At 39.0% G+C, this 22,369-nt stretch overlaps 2 protein-coding genes across 10 annotated transcripts in view; both read left to right on the top strand.

The window, feature by feature from the left end:
• The window catches only part of abcc9 (ATP-binding cassette, sub-family C (CFTR/MRP), member 9), a 54,918-nt gene extending 38,823 nt beyond the window's left edge, over positions 1 to 16,095 (top strand). For 6 of the 9 annotated variants that reach the window (XM_067490538.1, XM_067490540.1, XM_067490542.1 and 3 more), the window contains 6 exons: positions 724 to 802; positions 4,530 to 4,638; positions 7,072 to 7,175; positions 7,739 to 7,872; positions 8,318 to 8,380; positions 10,474 to 16,095. In XM_067490538.1, the coding sequence (XP_067346639.1) occupies positions 724 to 802; positions 4,530 to 4,638; positions 7,072 to 7,175; positions 7,739 to 7,872; positions 8,318 to 8,380; positions 10,474 to 10,611 (627 nt within the window). In that variant the 3' untranslated portion in view covers positions 10,612 to 16,095. Of the gene's footprint in view, positions 1 to 723; positions 803 to 2,787; positions 4,639 to 7,071; positions 7,176 to 7,738; positions 7,873 to 8,317; positions 8,381 to 8,701; positions 8,997 to 10,473 lie in introns of those variants that run through there. The other 3 variants (XR_010912001.1, XR_010912002.1, XR_010912003.1) reach the window with 2 other exon arrangements.
• A 1,044-nt stretch (positions 16,096 to 17,139) lies between these two features.
• Positions 17,140 to 22,153, top strand: kcnj8 (potassium inwardly rectifying channel subfamily J member 8). Its single transcript, XM_067490551.1, has 6 exons — positions 17,140 to 17,661; positions 18,359 to 18,507; positions 18,933 to 19,093; positions 19,528 to 19,667; positions 20,309 to 20,525; positions 20,773 to 22,153. Exons 1-6 carry the CDS (start codon positions 17,315 to 17,317, stop codon positions 21,022 to 21,024), a joined length of 1,266 nt encoding a protein of 421 aa, XP_067346652.1. The 5' UTR covers positions 17,140 to 17,314; the 3' UTR covers positions 21,025 to 22,153.
• Positions 22,154 to 22,369: the final 216 nt, after the last annotated feature.

The following is a 22,369-nucleotide window of genomic DNA, read 5'->3' as shown; positions in this document are numbered from 1 at the left end:
AAAATATAAAATAAAGTTTCTGTTAAAGCGGATAGGAAACATTTTCCCAGTCACAACCAGTCTCAGCTTCTGTTAATCTAGCAGTGTTGTGTTTATTTGTGTATAGTAGCAACCGCAGCTAGAACATAATTCACACAATGCTGCTGGAAAGAGGGACATTAGTCTCACACTAACATGATAAAGTGGTGACGTGTCTAGAAGCAAAAGAAAATGTTTTCCGCCAACTCAGTAGAGATACAAATTATTAGATTAATCTCCGACTCTGTGCTGAAGAAGACATTGACCTTCTTCACAGCTGACATCTGCACCTCCAGGTCTACCAATAATTATTAAAACCTATAAATGTGAATGTAAATATTTGTGAAATATTTTGTGGTCCAGATGACACCTTAGTTTGTGCAGTGGCTGTAATATCCATAAAAAGCAATTTCATTTTTCTTGTTACTACCTTTTTTCATAGTTGATTGTTGATTGAATAATGTTAAAATGAACTAAATTAACTACCTAAATGAATTAAGGTAGGGTCCTGAACGTCAAAAGCTGGTGCACCAACTTTGAAGTCACATCCACTTGCCTCCATTTAACAGAGAACTGACGCCCAGTGACCAGCCGCCGTCCACACACAGCGTGTACCTGCCACTTTGTTGTCACACAGGTGTCTGATGTCTCACAGCAGTGACACATTTAAGCTGTTTAACGCTTCACTCCCCCTCCTCCTGTTAGGTGGGAATCTGTGGTCGCACAGGCAGCGGGAAGTCCTCTCTGTCGTTGGCCTTTTTCAACATGGTGGATATGTTTGAAGGTGGGTCTGTCTCATGTCACACTGTTAACAGAGATAGAGAGAGCTCACATGTTTTTCCACTTCTTTCATCTTTGTTGTGTTTGCTTTTTAAGCTTTGGCTTCTATTTCCCTCTAATCTTTCTTTGTCTTTTACCGGTTGTGTTTGTTTATGTCTCATTTAAGGGAGAGGTTCTTATGATTAGCTCTTCTCTCTTTGGGAACATTTTCCTCCGAGTTGTCCTTGAGTAGCTGTTGGCCCTGAGTTCTACTTTACTCAAAAAACCCCAACACAACCCTTTTCTTTAGTTATTTTTGATTCCGTTATGTTCGTTCTTTCCTCTAATCTTCCGACAAGATGAAAAAGATGTACTTAAAATGTATTGCTTTCTCAGAAGTGGGTACTTATGCAGCTTCTAAAATAACTTAAAAGACTGTGGTGGAAAAACTGTAGAAAATAACTGTAGCATTTCATCTCTATTAGGTTTATCTGTTAAGTTTTCTAATGAGCAGATGTTTATGAAAGTCACTTTAATATGTCTGAAATTGCTTAATGCTTGTCAAGGTATATGTACAGGGTTGTTCAAAATAATAGCAGTACAATGTGACTAACCAGAATAATCCAGGTTTTTAGTATATCTTTATTGCTACATGGCAAACAAGTTACCAGTAGGTGCAGTAAATTCTCAGAAAACAAACAAGACCTAGCATTCATGATATGCACGCTCGTAAGGCTGTGCCCCTGTGTGTCCAAGGGCCACAGACAGTTTTGTGAGACGACCCCCAAACTGTGAATTCAAGCCACAGTACACAGTGAAGACAGTGAAGCATGGTGGTGCAGGCATCATGATATGGGCATGTTTCTCCTACTATGGTGTTTGCACTATTTATCGCATACCAGGGGTCATGGATCAGTTTGCATATGTCCAAATACTTGAAGAGGTCATGTTGCCTTATGCTGAAGAGAACGTGCCCTTGAAATGGTTGTTTCAATAAGACAATGACCCCAAACACACTAGTAAACGAGCAAAGTCTTGGTTCCAAACCAACAAAATGAATGTTATGGAGTGGCCAGCCCAATCCCCGGACCTTAATCCAGTCGAGAACTTGTGGGGGGATATCAAAAATGCTGTTTCTGAAGCAAAACCAAGAAATGTAAATGAATTGTGCATTGTTGTTAAAAAATCATGGAGTGGAATAACAGCTGAGAGGTGCCACAAGTTCGTTGACTCCATGCCACACAGATGTGAAGCAGTTTAAAAAAACTGTGGTCATACAACTAAATATTAGTTTAGTGATTCACAGGAGGCTAAATCCTAGAAACAAGAACGTTTGTACAAAATAGTTTTGAGTTTGTACAGTCAACGGCAGACACTGCTATTTTTTTGAACACACCGTTTGAACACACCCCTTTCAACTAGTTGCCCAATTGCACAGCCTTACGAACGTGCATATCATGAATACTATATATGGGTCTTGTTTGTTTTCTGAGAATCTACTGCACCTTCTGGTAACTTGTTTGCCATGTAGCAATAAAAAATATACTAAAAACCTGGATTATTCTGGTTACTCACATTGTACTGCTATTTTTTTGAAGAACCCTGTACAATTGAAGACTGGACCCTGTAGGGTTTTGAAGACTAATGGCCCATGCTTGGTTTGTATAATGGATTCGGATGCACATGCATGTGTGCAAGTACATATGCAAAGCTGGTTTCATGATATCATTGATGGAAAGTTGGAGGTCGTTGACACACACAGAAGTAAAACAAGTATAATGGCATCCTACAGAAGGCCACACACACAAATCTCAGCCTGAACAAGCAACTGTTTTGATTCCATCCATTTTCCCTAAATTATGGCATAGTTTACTTGTGAATATTAGATCAGCCATGCATCTGGCAGATTGTAAACCACTGCCTTAACCTTGTTTACTTTTGACACTTGCCTTTTAATTATGGCTTTATGTCCTCCACTTTTTATTTTGTGCTTTACTCTCCCCTCCCCAGCTGTGCAGTGCCGGTCCAAGCCCGGTAGAAATTGAGGAGGGTTGCGTCAGGAAGGGCATCCGGCGTAAAAACTGTGCCAAATCAACATGCGGACAATGATCCGCTGTGGCGACCCTGAACTCACGGGATAAGCCGAAAGGGGAAAAAAACCCCCCCAAAAAAACCCAAAAAACCTTGTAATGACCCTATTTTTCTGCTGTTTATTTATGATTTTACATTTTGTCTATTTGAAGTATGACCAAGTAAGTAGGTCAACTTGACTTTGTTTTTAAAATATTTAAAAAACTGATTTGTTCTGACAATGCTTCAATTTTTCAGATTCACTTGTGAACTGGATCAGATGCTTGGATTTTCTAGTTCTTCATATTTTAAAGCTACAATATGTATCTTTATTTCATGGTTGAAATTTGTTATAAATTTGAGGCCAATCCATCTGTTAGAGTAAGAACATGTTTGGTTTCTCACCTATATATTAGAAACACTAGACAGAAATGTCTAGGTAGAAGCCCAATAGTGGCTTCTACCAGGAGAATTCGTGCTTGAAGTCACTTTAACATCATTCAGCTTGGAATATTTTGTTCTATAATACTTATAGAAGCAGATAATGTGGTTTTAACTTCCCATGTTTTTAAAAAAATGAAACTATATATGCATGTTTTTTGTGATACTTTGTGTGGGCTTTTGAATGAAGGCAAAAACTTAGACATGGGGAATTTAAAAATGTTTAAACACATTGTTAGGTTGAGGGTTCGTTCATGATTCTAAAAATATAGATACATTTAATGTAAAGCTATGAGCTGCTGCATGACAGGTGGTCACTATCATAATTTAGAAAAAACGGCTCTAGGTAAAACTAAAGGACTGCTGGAGGTAAATTATTGACCTCGTTTCCTTTCAAAAGACCATTCTGTGTCATCTCTAAACAAGCCCCATCCAGCCTCTGTCATATAAGTCAATGTTTATGTTGGAGAACATGTTTATGGAACTGCTCTTCCTTGCATTTAAGCTCTTTCTAAGCACTCATGTAGGTTGGTCTTTTTGTTCTTCCTGTGTCTTGTTTTACTTTTAAATTCCCAACATAAGGACCTGAAGTAGACCCTTCTTGGGCTTAAACTCCTATTTACTGCCTTTGGCTCACATTTCTTCAAAGTGGCAGCCATAAAGGCTTAAAATTGTGCGTTTTACTAGTTGGATTTTGAAAGCAGGTTGTAATCGTAGCTTTCTGTTTGCACTCTGGACAATGACGACTGCTCCTAGACAGATTATTTGGGCAAAGATGAGATTACAGTCACTTTTTCCATTGAAACACTGCTGGCTCACACACAACACACACAGCTGGGCAGACATTTCATTTAACTGTAAATTAAGAGATTTGTGTCAGCAGCATTTCCTTATAAAGCAGTGAAATAACACCAGAGCTGCGTCCTGGCGAAAGCTCCTCTGACTGAGCTGTACAGAAAATTCTTGATTTCATAGGTTGTACTAAACAGAATAAAAACTATTTATTTAAGACATTTTGTCGGAGTAAAGCCACTAAAGAGACAATTGTTAATCAAATAAAAGAGCAACCTACTTACTGTATGAATGGCAGCAAAATGCAGTTTGCAGGGACTTCATTGTTTTATCTGACAACGTGATAAGAAATTTAAAAACCATAAGCAGAAAAGCAATCCCCAGATGTGTTTCAGTTGTCTTGACTTTCTACAGATTAGAAATGTGAGCATATGTTTATTTCTTTGCAGGGAAGATTGTCATTGATGGGATCGACATCTGTAAACTTCCTCTACACACCCTGAGGTCACGACTCTCCATCATCCTCCAGGATCCTGTGTTATTTAGTGGATCAATAAGGTACAAAATCAGACGACTGTTAATAATCCAGTATATCTTTATTTAATAAGCACAAGCTTAGCGGCAACTGTGGCGCAGGAGGGTTAGAGCGGCCTTCCACCAATCTTGCAGTTGTTGGTCCCCGGCTCCTCCAGTCACATGTCGAAGTGTCCTTGAGCAAGACCCCAACTTAGTTACTCCCGGTGCTCCCCCATTGGTGAATGAGTGTGTGTGTGTGTTTGATTGTGAGTGCGAATGGGTAAATAAGAAGCAGTGTAAAGCGCTTTAAGTACCAATGGATAAAAAAAAGAGCTATATAAGTGCAGACCATTTACTTCTCACCACTGTTGCATTATCATCCATATTACAAGCACAAGAATTGTAATTTGGCTTGACAGGCAGCTTTGCTGAGAAGCCACCCCGCTCCCCTGATAAAGCTACTTGAGCTTGGGAGTACTTTGGAAAACTGTTGTCACTGACACAATCTGCTGCTGTGTCCAGCAATGCAACCAGAAACTCTATTACGCAAACAGGAAGACGTACATCAACTCTGTGCAGAAACGCCACCAAAGTCTCTGGACCAAGGTCTCTGGAATCATGTCACATGGACTGAAAGACACTCTGCTGTGGCCAAATGATTATATGTTTTCATGAAAAATGGTCGTTGGGTTGTGCTAAAGGTACCAGTGACACGGAGGTGTGTATTTGAATTTTAAAGGGACATATGCTGCGAGAATGGAGGCTACAGCTAAAATGTTGAGAGTTTCTACTCCTCTAATAGGTACTTATTTATCTTGGAATATGGATATTAAAACCAAGGATCATGCGTCACCTTTTCATGAAAGAAACCCTGAATGTGAGAATGTTTTAAGTCACAAAAGGCAGGTGCACAATGGCTACTCAGGAAGTGACTTTTAACCCTCTAAAGCCATCGACTTTAGATGTCACACTCCTTAATTAACCTCTTATATAGGTTAATTTAACCCTCATATTTAGGAAATATTGTTGGGAACCTCACATAAGCAACATATGTGCCTTAACATGTGACCATAGTGACATAGGAAGCAAAAGTCAAACTGAAATTAGCTTCAGTCTGAGCCTTTTTTTCATACTGTGGCCAGTCAGCTGCTCATAAGTCCCAGCTGTGGGGTTAGTGGTGGAAAACACAGTGGGATGTCTGTTTGGGACTTAATCTGACTTTTGTCACAGACGTCACACATGGAGGAGGTCATTTGAGGAATGAAGGGTTGTGCGTCGCTTTCCGTCTCCTTCTTCTCCTCTGTCATACACACTCACAACCTCTGCGTGTTTGCATTAGTAGATGATACAGTGACTCTGTTTGTTATAAAAGACAAAGAGCATGTGCTGTTTGTTTGGACAGATATGCTGCTCTAGATCAGTGTGTTAGTGTGTGTGTCTGTGTGTGTGTGTGAGTGAGAGGAGATGGAGAGTGTGTGTCTCTTGGCATTTTCACTGACTTGTTTATGTGAACGTAAGCCTGGGGTGAATGGTCGACAGTAACTGTTTCACAGTGTTATCTTAAATGTTGCTGTTATGTTCTGACACTGTTTGAATCACTTTGATTTTGCCACACACACATTCAGTAATAACACTTGGGATATTTGCCGCATCAGGATTTTTTGTTTGTCTGTGGTTATTTTTAAAATTCGTACTGATGGAGGAAGAAAGAAATAACCAACCAACTCTGAACAATCCCAAAAATGACCCTTTTGACAACCACAGGGAGAAAACTATGAATGGATCTTTACTTATTTTTCATCAATTTTGGAATTTCGTTTTGCTGTCACCAAATGTGATGTGCTGTAGGTAACTTGCATTTGTTCTGTTAGACATTTTAGCTCAATATTAAATTTCCTCCATCCAAAGAAAGAAATGAAAATAGTTTTATTTGGTCCATTTCCAAATCAATCTTGGCATCCTGTCTGCAGCTGCCAGAAATATTGATGGCAAACAACTGACTAGAGCTAGATCATGTTTCCTTTAACTAAGAATGTTTTTGAAATGCGAGGAATTTTCTGTTGTATGGATCTAGTAAAGGTCATTGGTATTTTTAGTTTTATCCTGTTTAGATTATTGGACTTTTGTGTGCTCAGCATGAAGTCAAGTAATAATTTGTCGGCTGGAGCTTCTACAAAAAACAGCTGCTAGTCTGCTTACTTTTCAGATATTTTAATGATCACATGTAAACTGCATGTAGTTTTAGCACGGGAACGCTGGTCTGCAGATGACCCTCAGGGATTAATCTAAACAGATGATGCTGCGGTGTCTAAACATTTTAAATAGAGCTGTGTAACCCTTTAACCCCACTTAACCAACCCTGCAGTATCTCACTGACTAACCTCATTTCTGCAGTTAGTTTGTAGTGTGCACTGTAGGTATAGGTGCATATGTGACCCTCATTAAGCAAATGTAAATTGCATTCCCTTGCCGCAGGTTTAATCTTGATCCAGAGAGGACGTGCACTGACGATCGACTCTGGGAGGCCCTAGAGATCGCTCAGCTGAAGAACATGGTGAAGGCGCTGCCTGGAGGTCTAGGTACTCAATAAATGTGCTCAACCTAAGATTAGATTAGATGAAATGTCCATTTAGCTCTTTGTCACCTTAAAAACATAAAGTCCAGGCATGACACAGAAAGACTAATGCACGCTTTTATATCTAGGACATTACACTATTGTAATACTCTCCTCTGGTTTTTCAAAAACATCATAAAGCAGTTGTAAGCAAGTGATTCAGAACTCTGCTGCTAGTACCTGACAATAGGCAGAAGGAGAGAACATGTTACACCTGTTTTAAAGTCCTTACACTGGTTGCCTGTCAGCTTTGATTTTGATTTAAAAATTATTTTACTTGTTATTATAGCCCCTGATGGTCTTGCACCAGCCCGTCCATCTGACATGCTTCCAGTGTATGAACTAGTCTCTCCTGTACTGTTTGTATAATATATAATATATTTTAGTTAGTTTTAAAATGTTTTAGTCATCTGTGAAGCACTTTGAGATGCTTTAAATAAAATGCTATACATATGACATTAGAGTTTTAATTTAATTATTCTGTTTAATTGTGTGTGTGCTGTTTTACATGTGACTGTGTGTTTTCAGATGCTGTCGTGACCGAGGGTGGAGAGAACTTCAGTGTTGGTCAGAGGCAGCTCTTCTGTTTGGCCAGAGCGTTTGTCAGAAAGAGCAGCATCCTAATCATGGATGAAGCCACAGCATCTATAGACATGGCTACGGTGTGTGTTTGTGTGTGTGCGCGTGCGCATTGTTAGATAATGTGCAATTTTCAATAATGTAAGACTTAATTTTGTCCTTCCACTGTAAGAGGAACTGCTAGAATTATCTCTGCATTATAGATTATATTTTCATCATCAGTAATTTAGTAAAGAAAATCAAATCTAAACACATATGAAAATTCATTTAAAAGATCAAACTCACATCCATTGACTTGACGTGCATCCCTCAGCTCTCCTTTGTCCGACGTCTCTGTACATCATTCACTGTGTGTGAGAGGTGTTCATGAACTGTACAGAGTGTAGGTCAGTTCAAAAGTGCAAAGAGTTGAATGGTTTAGATCATTCACAGAGGCTGCAAACTTCATTAACCAAACACTATTTCTATTTGTTTTTAATGATCATTATTGACTTTAAATATTACATCTGTTTTTTTCTGTCCTTGCAGGAGAACATCTTACAGAAAGTTGTGATGACTGCATTTGCAGACAGAACAGTTGTTACAATCGCAGTAAGTCCTTCAGTCTGTTCTCCTGTTGATTCTCTTAGAAATTGGGAGTTTCTGTTGTATTTAGAGTTTTTAATATGTAGTCAGAGCTCTTGGCCACTTCTTTTACTTGTCTGATTTCCTTTTCTGACATTTTTCCTCTCTCTGTGTTGCTATTGTGTCCTCTGTTTACACCGTTGCTCTTCTCTGCTCCTCTTTGCCATTTTTATTCTTAATTCTTCTTTATTGTCTTCCTTTTTTTGTGCTCACACTTATTGTCCTTCTGCACTTCATCTTCCTCTGTCTGTCCCCTTGTCCTCTCTGTCTCCTTCATCCTGCTGCCAGCACCTTGTGTCCTCTATCTTGGACGCCGAGCAGGTGTTGGTCTTTTCCTCAGGGATCTTGGTGGAAAGTGACTCGGGTCCCAACCTACTAGCACAGGAGGAGAGCCTCTTTAGTGTGCTAGTGAGGACTCACAAGTAGACCTGGATCAGCACAGCCCACTTTGGCTCAGCCGCACTCTTTCTGTCTTTTATCTTTCATCCTGCTCTTTCACCTCTATTTTCTCTTCTTTCCGTGCTGGGTCAGAGCTGGATTTTGAGTCTGGGTCTGCTGAAGCCTTTCTGCCACTGAAAGCCTGGTTGGTATATTAAAAAAAAAAGACTGCATGCTGTTTTATAGATGTTTGCACATGTGCAGGAATTTAGCCACAGTCTGCAGTGTTGTAAAAAATTACCTACAACGCTTTGAGTTTTTGCCTTAGGCTTATTGTTGGGTTTAGTGAAAAGTTGTTTCTTTAAGGTAATTTGGTGGTCTCCTGGGTGGACACAGGTGTAAGCTGATATTTAGATCCACAGATCACATAACCTCTCAGATGGTTGGTTGGCTAAACTACACAGGCAAAGAATGAAAAGAAAAATATGTGTATGTAGTATCCAACACCAGCACATTCAGCTGTCAGTGTCTCGACCTTTATTTTTAATATACTGTGTTATTTACAGAAGCTGAATACTTTACTGCTTGTTTCCCTTCAAAATGATTTACACTTTCGTCTGAGGTGAACATATTTTGAGTAGCTCACCCCTCTTATCCCAACTGTTACAAACTGAGACTCCCAGGTCCCAGTCAATGTTTTCCATCCAGGTGACACATCTCACATGTTGAAATAACAGGGAGTCTACTGACTTTGAATCAACCAACATATTACAAATATGCTCGTGCTGTTGTGGTGAGGCTGTGGCTGTCAAGGACTCACAGCACTGGCAGCAGGGCAGACATATTTACTTCTAAAAATTTTGAAGTGATGCTCTCCCTTCCAGCCAATCATAGAATTTAGATTATTTCGGCTTGATTGTGTGGCAGAGAGTAGCAGAGTGTAGACAGAGAGGAAGGGCTAGGGAAAGGCATAGTGGGTTAAATTCGAGACGAGGCCAGTGTTAGCTTAAGTTACATATTCCAGCTTTAAATTATGAATATGACAAGTATGAAAGTTTACGTGTGAGACTCTGATAGAATGATTCACTTCTGAAAGTCTTGAGGAGGGATCGGTCTTCTAACCAATTAGAAAGTTTATTTCTGCATGATTAGTAAGCTTTGGAGCAGATTCTGTCCTGATGGGTCTGGACTACTTCTTTATTTATTATGTAAGAGGATGCTACAATATGCACTTGCCTATAAATAATGAAGTAACATTCCCTTAATGTGGCTTTAAACAGCTAAGATGTAGAGGTAGTTATGAGGAGAGAAATAAAAATGTAATCAAATACAAGTGGTACACTGACTTGAAAATAGCCAACTGACCCACTGTGACTATTTTTATTCACTAACTCTTTTTCTATTCTTCTACACTGGATTCATTTTTCAGCAGATTCCCGACAAAGTCATGCATTTGGTTCCAATAAAACTGTGCCGCAATATTAAAAACAAACACATAAATACAGAATATCATAAACTAATCGGTCAAAAAGACGTTTGCTAGTTGAAGGTTCAATCGTACATCAAAACATTTGTTCTAAAATTATTCCTTAAAGTAAATAATTAAGTGTGTTGTGATCTATGGCTTTGATTTTCTTCACTTATTTGCCGAAGCCTAATTGTCTTTCCTCCCGCGTCCCCAGCACCGTGTTCACACCATCCTAACAGCTGACGTGGTCATCGTGATGAAGCGAGGGAACATTTTGGAGTACGGTAAACCTGAGACCCTTTTGGAGGAGGAAGATGGGATGTTTGCTTCCTTTGTCAAGGCTGACATGTAGACACACAATCCATCTGCATGCCAACAACTGACAGACTCCTCAGTTGGTTGATTTAATCCTTTTTTGTAAAAAAAATTGTAAGATTTTATGAGGACGACAGACCTCTGTGACAGCACTCCAGTGAAGCCAATAACACACTGCATTTCTTTAATGAGAAGCTTCTCTTTATTCAGTGGAAGGGAAGGGAAATCCAAACAGGCCATCAATCATCAGTAAGTGTGTTTAACAAGTCGTACTTGAAACATTCTGTCAGTCAAGTCTGCCTTTTTCTGATGTCACATGTACACACTCTATTTATTCATTTCCTGCTAAACCAATCACTGATCCTATCAATTGGTTTATCCCATTTTCACATAGTAAGTTAAGTATTGGAGGACTTAGCAACATTCAAGAAAACAGTGAAAGTTAGAAGGGTGGAGTGGAAATATGAAAAATAACACTTTTAACAGTACAAGAAATGGAAAGAAAACACAGCCTTAAAGTGACATTTCTGCTGATCAGCTCTTGCTGTTATCTGAGCTCATCTTTCAGTAAGTGAGCCCTGTGAGACATGTTGCTGCAGAGTTTTGTGTAATTTTACTTCCATTTTGTTGGCTTTGGAAGCCAAGTTCTTAGAGACAGACATCTGAAAACCTGGACGCAAAATAGAAAATATCTGATATAGATGCAAATTAAAGATTAGTGAGAACATTTTTAATTGTTAATGGAAAACTTAAATCATTGTATTTGTAACAATCCCCATACAGACACTAAATCCAGCAAGGAAAATAAAAGTAACGGCGACATTCGGGGTAACATTTCTTAAAAAGATTCTCAACCATGTGTTTAGAATTAAGAAATGTCAAGTGGAACGGTTTATCTTACCGATTTGTTTTTGGAGGTCTACAGCACAGACGAATAAGCTAATCCATGTTGCAGACTGACAAACCAGTCAGTAGACGCAATACAGTGTTGCTTTTGTATGGGGATTGTTGAAAATACAGTTAATCGATACATGAATATCCTTTGTGTAAACTGACCCTTTAACTATGGCCACTTCTTTCCACTCATCAAGTAGTATATATATAATGTGCCATCAATAAATACATTTTACAGTCTATTGTACTGTGCAGCAAAAAAACCACCAGGAATGTATCCTACTAACAAGTGCGTGTCTCCAAAGCTTGAAGTACACTGTGCCATAGAGCTCCATTACAAATAATACTCACTATAAACAAATAATAATATTCACAATAAATAATAACACTCACTATAACACTCGAAATAGTCCCAGGCAAATGTGCTCATTCTTTCTGTTAGTTTGCCAACTGCTACCATATCTAGCGGTTTGAGGAGATTATTGGGCCATTTTTAAATTTAAAACCATATACTTTTCAGATGGTTTTACATATTTGTGTCTTCAAGTGTATGCAAAGTTACACAGTTCAGAGATGAGGAGGATGGAAGTTGATGGGGTTTTGTTTCAGGTTTTCAAGGTAGAGACATTTTTAAATGGTCTGTATAGAGTTTTGGCACTCACTGTGTCTATGGGCTGATTTATACTGCAGAGTCGTTTATTAAACGTTCTATTTGATAGAGCAACGTTTAGATCCTGTAATGAGCTTTTTATAATTCAAAAGTCTATTGTATGTAAAATATATTTGTTACCTTCTTTTAGATTACGCACCACATATCAGTTTATAGTCATGTACTCACACTTATATTATGCAATAACAGGAGGACAGGAGCAAGTTTTTAAAACCATGTTTAAAATCCTTTTTTGAATTTCTGAATGTTGGCTTTGGGCACTATTTTGGTGCTCTGCATGCATCAATGCATTGTGCAGTGTCTCACTGTTTTTGGTTTTAAATCTTAACATGTTGATAATTAATAGCGATTGAACTCATGTTACTGGTGTATTACATAGACATAAAACGTTTGCTGCGCTGGCTGGAGCTGTCCTGGCAGCTGTGTGTATATCTGATGCAGCGTTCACATGATGTCAAAAGACAGGATGAGGTCTCTTTTTGCTCAATTTGAAAGCTGTCCTACCTAAATCTAAATTGAAGGTTGCAAAGACAGTTGTTGTGACAAGTCTTGTTACTATATGAATGGAATTCAGTAATTATGGATGTGCCGCCATTTTTCTTTTTTCATGTTTTGAACCTTTTGTGCATCTTGTGACACCGATTGAGAGCCTTAAACCTTCACAAAGTCCTTTTCCTGCTTGGATTTTCCACCAGAAGATTGACCTACTGTGTCTGTCCAACCCAATTCTTTTTATCAAATATGATATTTACATGGCAAAGACTTTCTCAAGACATCAGTAGCAGCCATATTTAAAAAAAAAACAAAAACAAAAAACAGCTGAACAGAGAAGGACAGGAAACCGAGAAGAGTGTAGGGCCAGTGGGCAAATAATTATGTTGTAAGTAATGCAGAAATATTCTATAACCAAATCCAAAATTAGCATTTATACACTGTTTCTCAGATACTTGAAACACTGCAAAGTCCCAATTGGCTCTTTGTCAGATGAGGAATTACCAGACTGACGGACAAATGCTTGATTTGACCAGTGCCATGTCTCATAATGGTTTTCCATTTGACCGTGTAACCATTTTGGCATGTGCAGAGTAGAGAAAAAGCAGAAACGTGCTCCTTTACCAACAAGAAGAAGTTTAAGGACAAACCTGTTGAAGTTGGGGAAAAAATGGTTTATTAACATGACTTTACAAACAGTAACAGATTGTCCATTTGACCTCTGACTCTTCCCTTGGAAACACCTCATGATTGAGCAAACTTTGGTTAGAACATGGTTCAAATTGACAAACGTTGGATATTCATTTCTGGTGTACTTCTACCCTTACTCTGGTGTATCAGTTGTATTTCTATGCCTACACTAGTACAAACACTGTAGGGTGTCACGGCTCAGTCTGAAGCCAGTGAACCCGCTGTCTGTCTGCGGTCAAGCTTTGCTGAATTTATTATCTTCTGGGACAATAGACACCCAGCATGAGCTCCCATTAACTTGAGAGATGTTGACGGAGTGGAATAGCTTTTTTTAAAAGTACTGTGACAAAGGTACAATGGTGCAAAATTGATCCAGAGCCCACAGTGGAATATAACTGTATTTATTAACTGTAAAATGACTTAAAGCTGAACAAAGGAAAAAAAAGGGATAGATGGACAATGTCTCAAATAGATGTAATACTATAAATGTCACACATAATGATACACCCCCAGACAAATTAACGTCTTTGCTGAGCTGTTTTCTACATTGGGTGTGGATTTATAAGGCGACCACAAAAAGAATCAAAATAAATGCTGTTCCATATCTGCTAGATGTCATTAGATGGAGCATTTGCTTCGAAACTTTTATAAGGGTGAAAAAGTGACAACAAAAGTCAGACATTGAGCGTCACATTGTGAGCATCTCAACTGGATGCTGGAGATGCATTTGTGTAGAACAAGTTACAGTAAAAAAACAGAGAAATCCCCATGTAGAAGCGATCTTATCTGATGGTCCAACAAGTACTTCACTCCGCAGATCGTCATATGACGAACACTGGAAATGTATTGCATTTGTGTCTCAACTTTGCCGATAACGGACAAATTGTACATACAAGTTTACAAACATTAATCTCACAAATACATTCACAAACAATTTCATCAAACAAGTTTCTCAAAGTATGGCTAAACCCACAGAACCTGTTTTTCAAAGTATGGTTGAATCCACAGAACTCGATCCACAGCTACCGAGTGAACCTTTCACTTTTGTAACAAACCATTGCTATGCATTGTTTCCTTGACAATTGGACAAACTTACTTAAAAGGTAAACAACAAAGCCAACTACAAAGGAAATATCAAAGCCAGATGATGTCAGGAATTCCATCATTAGTACACCTAAACGTATATCTCCTAATCCCATTAACCTTAAAATACACAACACAAGCAAAAAACTGAGGCTCATACGTTGCACATGTCATAACAACGCTGGACTCAAAGTGAAAATTAAAGGGCAAATTTTTAAGATTTAAATGTGAATGTATTAGTTTGAATTTTGATTTTGATAAATTGCGGCCAACAGGATAAGCCAACAACAAAGCAAAACACCAACAAACAAAAGCACAAAAAGTGAAAGTTGTGGGATCCATGTTAACATTGTTCTTCCACCACGTTTGGATAAAAACACTAAAAACTGTTTTTATTAACCCTGTAATAAAGATTTTCATACCACTCTCATGTAATAAATGCAATGCAGTTACTGACTGGAAAGAAGGGAAAACAAATCCAACTAGAAGCAACTTTAAAAACCTCCAAGGTAATATTTTCTATTTGTTTAATATAAACAGCCCTATGATGCATTCAAGTACTTTGGAGTTTCTTATTAGCAAAATACAGAATAAAAATGTACATTTGCTATTTATCTACTTTTTTTTTTTTTACATTTTACAGCTTTGAATTCAGCATGTTGTTTTTCTAGAGATCAATTGTCCCATCTCTCTGGGAGCGGTGCTATTGTCCCTTTGTATGACTCTATGGATTGTATTTCCATTGCTTTGTAAATTACATTTTAAAATGACTGTACTGCACAGACTAAAAGCCAAATTAAGTCTTTTGCAAGAATTTTAGCATGTTTGTGAAAACATACTGTACTTGGAAAGGTTTCATCTCAAGAATTGTTTTTTTTTCCAGCTTGGTATTTTTTCCATTGTTACACAACTTGTTTTGTCATGGGTTTCACATTTTGATGTGATATATGAATAGTTGGATTATTGTTTTAACACTTGTGCTACTTGATAATCACAAGCATATTATAACATGTAACTGCAGTTTATTGATTGTCTACTTTATTGTTCACCCTGACACCTTTATCTCAGACCGACTGTTAGCCAAAGATCTTTGCCTCTCACAACTTGTCTTTTGTCTCACCACATTTTATTTCCCCGTCTTTTCTTCAGGATTGAAAGTTCACATCGTGCTTTGATCCTCAGTCAGCTGCGTTTTGGGTTTATATTGCCGCATGTGTTTATCTGAAATGCGTGTGTGTGGTAACGTTTTCCCATGAGCTTCTGTGCTTGTGAATCGGGAGACTGTCGCCTTGTAAATTTTTCATTTCATACCTCGTAACAGTGTCTGTGCAGAAACATGCAATGCAAGCACAAAACTTTGGAAAGGCAAATATTTTTTTTTATATACATGTTGTTTCAACAGGTTTCAGATTCAAGTTTCATGCTTTAAATCCAGTACATAGGCAGAAATGTGGGTTTATTATTGCATGGCACATTCATTATCAGAGCTATGCAGACTTTCATAAATGCACATTTGACTATTAAATGCAACTGAAATAGCATTGCACAAGTACAATTTAGACGATTAGACGATTTGTTTATGTAAGTGTACATTCTGTATGTAGTATTTTACAGGCATATATAGGATGTTGTATTATCATGTGTGCCTCATTTTTTACATTTGAAACGATAATTAAAATGGTTTTGAGTAAAGCATTTTCTTCCGTCATTAAACCTGCACTACGTGAACCCCCTCAGCACACGCTGCTAAAATACATTGCTAAATGCCTGGCGCCCTCTAATGACTGAGTCTGTAAATATTGTATCTTGTTAAATATGATTTCTGCTCAGAATTTAAAAGCTGGGAATTAAGTTCAGTGATTTATGGCAGTCAAACATAGTTTAGCTTATATTAAAAAAAAAATATATGTTAATAGAAGTTGTTTTAGGCGTTTTGAAAGTTTTGGATAAACGTTGCGTAATAATGGATAAAAAAAAAAAACAATGATGTCTTTAAAGATTTCTCATTGAACACAGTCCAGTCTGTTTTTTCCTCTAATAATTCAGATAGGAAAATAATTGGTAGCTCGGGTTTTATTTAGTTATGTTTATCGTTATTGGCATTTCTTTGTTTTAAACCATTACATAATAATAGAAAAAGTCTCAATGTAGGCTTCATGTTCCCCCTGCCATAAATATGAGCTCTTCTATTGGATAATTAGTTGTGTAATATATGTTGTATTGATATTCTGATGTAATGATTAAGTCAGTCATGAAAAGCTAAAGTAAATTCACAATAAAATAGCCCAGTTACTATAATTTTCCACAACAGAGACCAGATGTTCCTGTTCCTCTGCGGGCTCTGTACATTTACACTAGAGACCAGCATCCATTGTTTTTCACAAGCTAAACCCCCATTGCAGTTTAAATAAAATTATAGTTTGATAATAAGATAATTTTGTTTGTCTTCTCCCTCTTCAACGTCACTGTAAAGCGAGGTCCTAACCTCCACCTGCTCCAGTAAGGGCAGAAGAAATAAAGGTAAAAAGTAAAACGCTTACATTTATCATTAGCTCGGGGAACGATACTTTAAGTTGAGCTTTTTTTCTGTTTGTCTCGTTTCACTTTTAATTTCGAGTTTTCCAACGGTCAATGAACAACCCTTAAAAGCAGCAGCACCATGGTCTGACTGAGTCTGGACTCTGGAAGTTGGACTACGTCAATAGAAGAGTGGAGAGCCGTCCCAGCCCTCAGAAGAGCTGAGCAGAGGCGGCGCACAGCGGTCACTCGGAAACATCCCCAGGTGTTGGCACAGTGATAAGACTTTGTGCGTCTTTGGTCGTTTTCCTGCAGGTGGACAAGTTTTAACCGTGCGTTAAGACGCACTGAAGACGGACTGAAAAGAAATCGCCGCGGGGAGCAGCATTACAGGATGCTGCCGAGAAAAAGCATCATCCCGGAGGACTTTGGTCTACCGGGGCTTGTCTCCCGCATGCCCCGCAAGCCGGTGTTCAGGGACCGCGTCAACAAAGCGCGTTTCATCGCCAAAAACGGCTCCTGCAACTTGGCGCACAAGAACATTCGCGAGCAGGGCAGATTCCTGCAGGATGTCTTCACCACGCTGGTCGACCTTAAATGGCGCTTTACGCTGGTCATTTTTACCACGACGTTTGTCAGCAGTTGGCTTCTGTTCGCCATGAGCTGGTGGCTGGTGGCATTTGCGCATGGAGACTTGGACCCGGAGCGGCGGAACGGGACCCACTGCGTCAACGAGGTTAAGTAAGAAAGACGAGACATTGTCGATATTAGAAAAGTGTGTTTTTTTTATGTTACTATAATTCTCTCTCTCCACTTTCTTACTATCCTCAGTTGATCCAAACATCCCAATATACACCTCTTCTTCTCTTCCTCCCTATTCTCCATTTTTAAACCCGATAAGAGGAAGGGAGGGAAGAGAAGGATATTAATTATGAAAAGAAGTCTTGGAACTTTTATTCTCAGGATTTATGGGAAAATAAGATTTCGGGAGAGGGTCGGGTGTTTGGCCCCTCCCTCTCAGTTCAACCCATTCCTTGGTCAATCATAAAAAAAATCAGATAACGACTGAGTTCTTTGTTGTTCGCACTTAATTGTCAAAACAAATAACGGAAAACGGTGCTTTTCCGTTATTTGTTTCCCAGCTTCTAAATGGCATTTGGTTTTCTCACTTCAAAACGAGAATCCGTTGGCCACTGTGCACTGGACTGGCACAACAGCAAAACGCCCTGAACGCAACAAGTGCACTGATTACAAAGAAAATGGTGCCTTCAATGTCCCGACGCCACTGATGAAGATTAATTCACTAAACCCTAAAGTGAACGATGTCTATCTACATGAAGAGTTTTTTTTAATTTCTTTAAAATATGAAAGAAAACAATCATATGTATCTACCAAAATCTCAGTGAGCCGTGATATTTTTCGAACTCTCTCTTACCAGGTCGTTCACCTCAGCCTTCCTGTTTTCCATTGAGGTTCAGGTGACTATAGGCTTTGGAGGACGGATGATAACAGAACAGTGTCCTACTGCAATCACTGTCCTCATCCTGCAGAACATAGTGGGGCTCATTATCAATGCTGTCATGCTGGGTAAGACTCAACTTCCCCTAATTGTGTCAGAGTTTCTCTTGCTTCACGCTGTTGACATGAGGAGAACCTGCAAGGAGAAAATGCAGTTTCAAAGGAAACAAGGAAAAGTGTTACTAGACAAATGAAACTGTCGTCTGAAAGCGATGAGAATAGATCAGCTGGATCAGTGAGCATCTCCTGTGTCCTCCAGATTAAAGCAGGAGTAGAGAAACATATTTTTCAGCTTTTTTTTGGCTTAGAAATCTGGACTAGATTTGCACATTTCTGTTCTGATCAGTACCGTTTAAAATAAATATGTGAAACATCATTGCCCCAATAAGCAGAGCCCAGTTGATTAATGTAGCTAATGTACAGAAAGACCAGGTCTGACTGGCCTTTGATTGTGCCCATATCTTGTTGACTGATGTGTGTCTTTCTTTCCTCAGGTTGTATCTTCATGAAGACGGCTCAGTCGAACCGTCGAGCGGAGACGCTGATCTTCAGTCGTCACGCTGTGATCGCTGTCCGAAACAACAATCTGTGCTTTATGATTCGTATTGGAGATCTCAGGAAGAGCATGATCATAGGAGCGACCGTCAGGTTACAGGTGTTTTGCTGCTTCTTTTTACTGCTACGTTTAACACAGCATCACACTTGAACTTCTGGAAAGAAGCGAATAAATGCAGAAAGAGATTGGGCAGGATGCACACACAACACTAGTGTGGCTTTAAATGGGAGATAAATGCTTTCACAGTGAGGCTGACTTTGCCAGTTCAGTGGTGGACAGGTAATTTAGCATAACAAACATAAATACATGTGTAAATAAAAGTAACCTCCTCCTTTGCTGGTTGATGCAGGTGTAGACAGGGCACTTGATGGCTCCCTGTACTTGGAAAGTTTGGGGTGAGGGGTATTCAGATGATTGCAATCAGGCAACTTCACTGAAACATGCCACTAGATCTCACACACTGCACCTTTATTTCTTCTCCGTGTTTCTGAGAATAGCCAAGCCAAGCCTCTTATCATTTTGGTGTTCCGCAGGTGGTGAAGAAGACAACCACACCTGAGGGGGAGGTGATCCCCATCCATCAGATCGACGTACAGACAGAAAGCGCTGTGTCCACCAACAGCCTTTTCCTCCTCGCCCCCCTCATCATCTGCCACATTATAGACAAAAACAGGTACAAAGATGCAGCGCTTTTTTGTAATTTACCCCAGGTACCAAAGTGGCAAGTTGGTAGATACCTGCTGTAGAACTTTCAGCACAAGTAGAACTGACTAAATCTGAAGCTCAAACAAATCACTATTAATATAATGAGATAAGTTTGATTTTTATGCACATTCACTGAACTGTCACTTATTATTTGTTCATGACCATTTAGGGTAAAAATTGTAATTGATTTGATAAACACACTATTACTATTTATTATTTCCAAAAAGACAACAAGATGAAAACAAAGGAGTTGATCTTACAAGTGAGAGTGGCTAAGAACTTATCTTGAGCAGCAGATTTGTGCATGAACATGTGAAGTTTCATGTGACACTAACTCACTAGCTCCATCTACTGAAACAAAAGACCAGAGAGCCAAAAAATCATGGTAGTAGATTTTCAAGCTGATGTTCTTATTGTGTATATAAATCAAAATGTATAGAAATGAAACACACAGAAACTGAATGCAAACGGCACTGAAAAAGACTGGATCCATTTAGGACTTATTTGTGTAATTTGTGCATTTTTATCACTCAGGCTCTAACAAACACACAGATTCCCCAAAACACAGGATACACCCAACGTGTATTTGTTCTGCTCTCTCTGCCGCAGCCCGCTGTACGACCTGTCGGCCATGGAGCTGCAATGCAGCGACCTGGAGGTAATCGTCATCTTGGAGGGAGTTGTGGAGACGACGGGAATCACCACACAGGCCCGGACCTCTTACATCTCTGAGGAGATCCAGTGGGGTCACCGCTTTGTTCCTATAGTAACAGAGGAGGAGGGCGTGTACTCTGTGGACTACTCCAAGTTTGGTAACACAGTGAAGGTAAGAGTCAAATGAAATGGAATCAGTAAAGTCTTATTTGTTTCTTTAAATACTTACACTTACTACTTTGAAACGAACAACATGAAGCCATTGCTATATTTTGGTTCCATCTGCTCCATGTGTGACTGATGCTTCTCTGTTAGGGTCTGTTACCATCACTAGCATATTCTTTACAAAAAGTAAACAGTTGTCAAAAACAACAGAAGGTCAGAACTAAGAAAATAGGTTTTTCTGCTCTGTCTTTGAGGTAGCGACGCCTCGCTTCAGTGCCAGGGAACTGGACGAGAAGCCGTCCATCTTAATCCAAACGCTTCAGAAGAGCGAGCTGTCGCAGCAGAACTCGCTGAGGAAGCGCAACTCCATGCGACGCAACAACTCCATGCGCAAAGGCACAGGAAGCAGCGGAAGCCTGCGTAGGAACAACTCGGGCCTTGTCCCGCCTAAAGTCCAGTTCTTCACCCCAACTGATGCAGGCCAGAACCTGAATGCCGTCACCTGACATGAGGCCCTCGTCCCGCTGGCTGCCCTGCTCCTCCTCGTGGGAAGGAGAATTGTGGGTGTCTCTCCTGCTCTGATGGGACTCATTCTTTTTCTATTCCCTGCATTATCTAAACTTGTTTCCAACACTTTTGCTTCTAATGTTACTACACACTGACGTGCATGGAGGTACTGTCTGTAGTTCTTGTTTAGATTAAACCAGTTAACAAAAGTCTACTCTGCACTGATTGAAAAATAACAAAACCTTACGCCAGGAGACGTTCACAGTGGGCCAGAGACTTTATAACAAGCGCATTTTTTAATTTTCTCAAAACAATGTCAAGTTAATTGTATTTACAGTGCCAAACAACACAAACTTCTTTACAATCTATGTATCAACACTTTATAATGTTAAACCTCTTCAGCTTGGATTTTAAAAAATGGCAGAATTGTCCTGCTGTCAAGATTTGGAAATAGCTTAACTAACTTTAATCAGTCACTCAAATGATCAGTTGTTACATGACACAGTTGATAGTTCATGTGTTGCACCTACTAAGAAACAGCATCATAGCAGTCATCTACTAAAAGAACCAGTACCGGCAGTCAAACAAGCATAATGAAGACGTTAAATTTGTCTTTAGGATCATGTGATGGACCTTTTTTTTTTTCATATTAACAGATTACTCAGAACATGGATCTGTCCTACATCCATTCCAGCTCCTCTAGAAAACAAGCAAGAACATTTGTTTTATGTCACAATAAGTTTTAAAATGAGAGTGAACCATCTGCCTCATGGTGCTGCCTTTTAATCTGAACAACATAAACTATTTTACTGGGGTTGTTCTAAAGCCAAAGACCGCTTCTCTGGATGTGAAAGATTTCCTGTATAAGCACAGTAATTATAACCAGTGTTTCACTACCGATTATAGAAGACACTATACTTGATTCTATAAGTTCTACCTTTCATTACATTTCTAAAACTTTTGCACCTGTTCAAGTCACACTCATTAAAGCAATAAATCTGAGCATTACGAACTAAAGTCACGGTTTAAGTACTAGTAGCAATAACCAATCACTGTACTGTACATGCATTGCTTTCACTTTATTATGTGATGTTTGGGAATAAATGCACTTGTTTTATCTGTATCAGATTATCTCTGTGCGTGTGTGTATGTTAATAGGTAGTTCTAATGTTTTGCCCACCTTATTCAAACCGAATGAAAGGGCCAAAATAATACACAGTAATACACTCCACTACAACTCCACCCCCCAATGCAAGTACTCAAAAACACACACATTTTAGCCCACAGATGAAACTGCGAAAAGCAACAAGAAAATACATCAGGATTCCTTAAAGCCTTTGCAAA

This window comes from Channa argus, chromosome 21 (assembly GCF_033026475.1).
Source record: "Channa argus isolate prfri chromosome 21, Channa argus male v1.0, whole genome shotgun sequence".
Taxonomy (NCBI): domain Eukaryota; kingdom Metazoa; phylum Chordata; class Actinopteri; order Anabantiformes; family Channidae; genus Channa; species Channa argus.
This window is presented reverse-complemented; position numbering and strand designations above follow the sequence as displayed.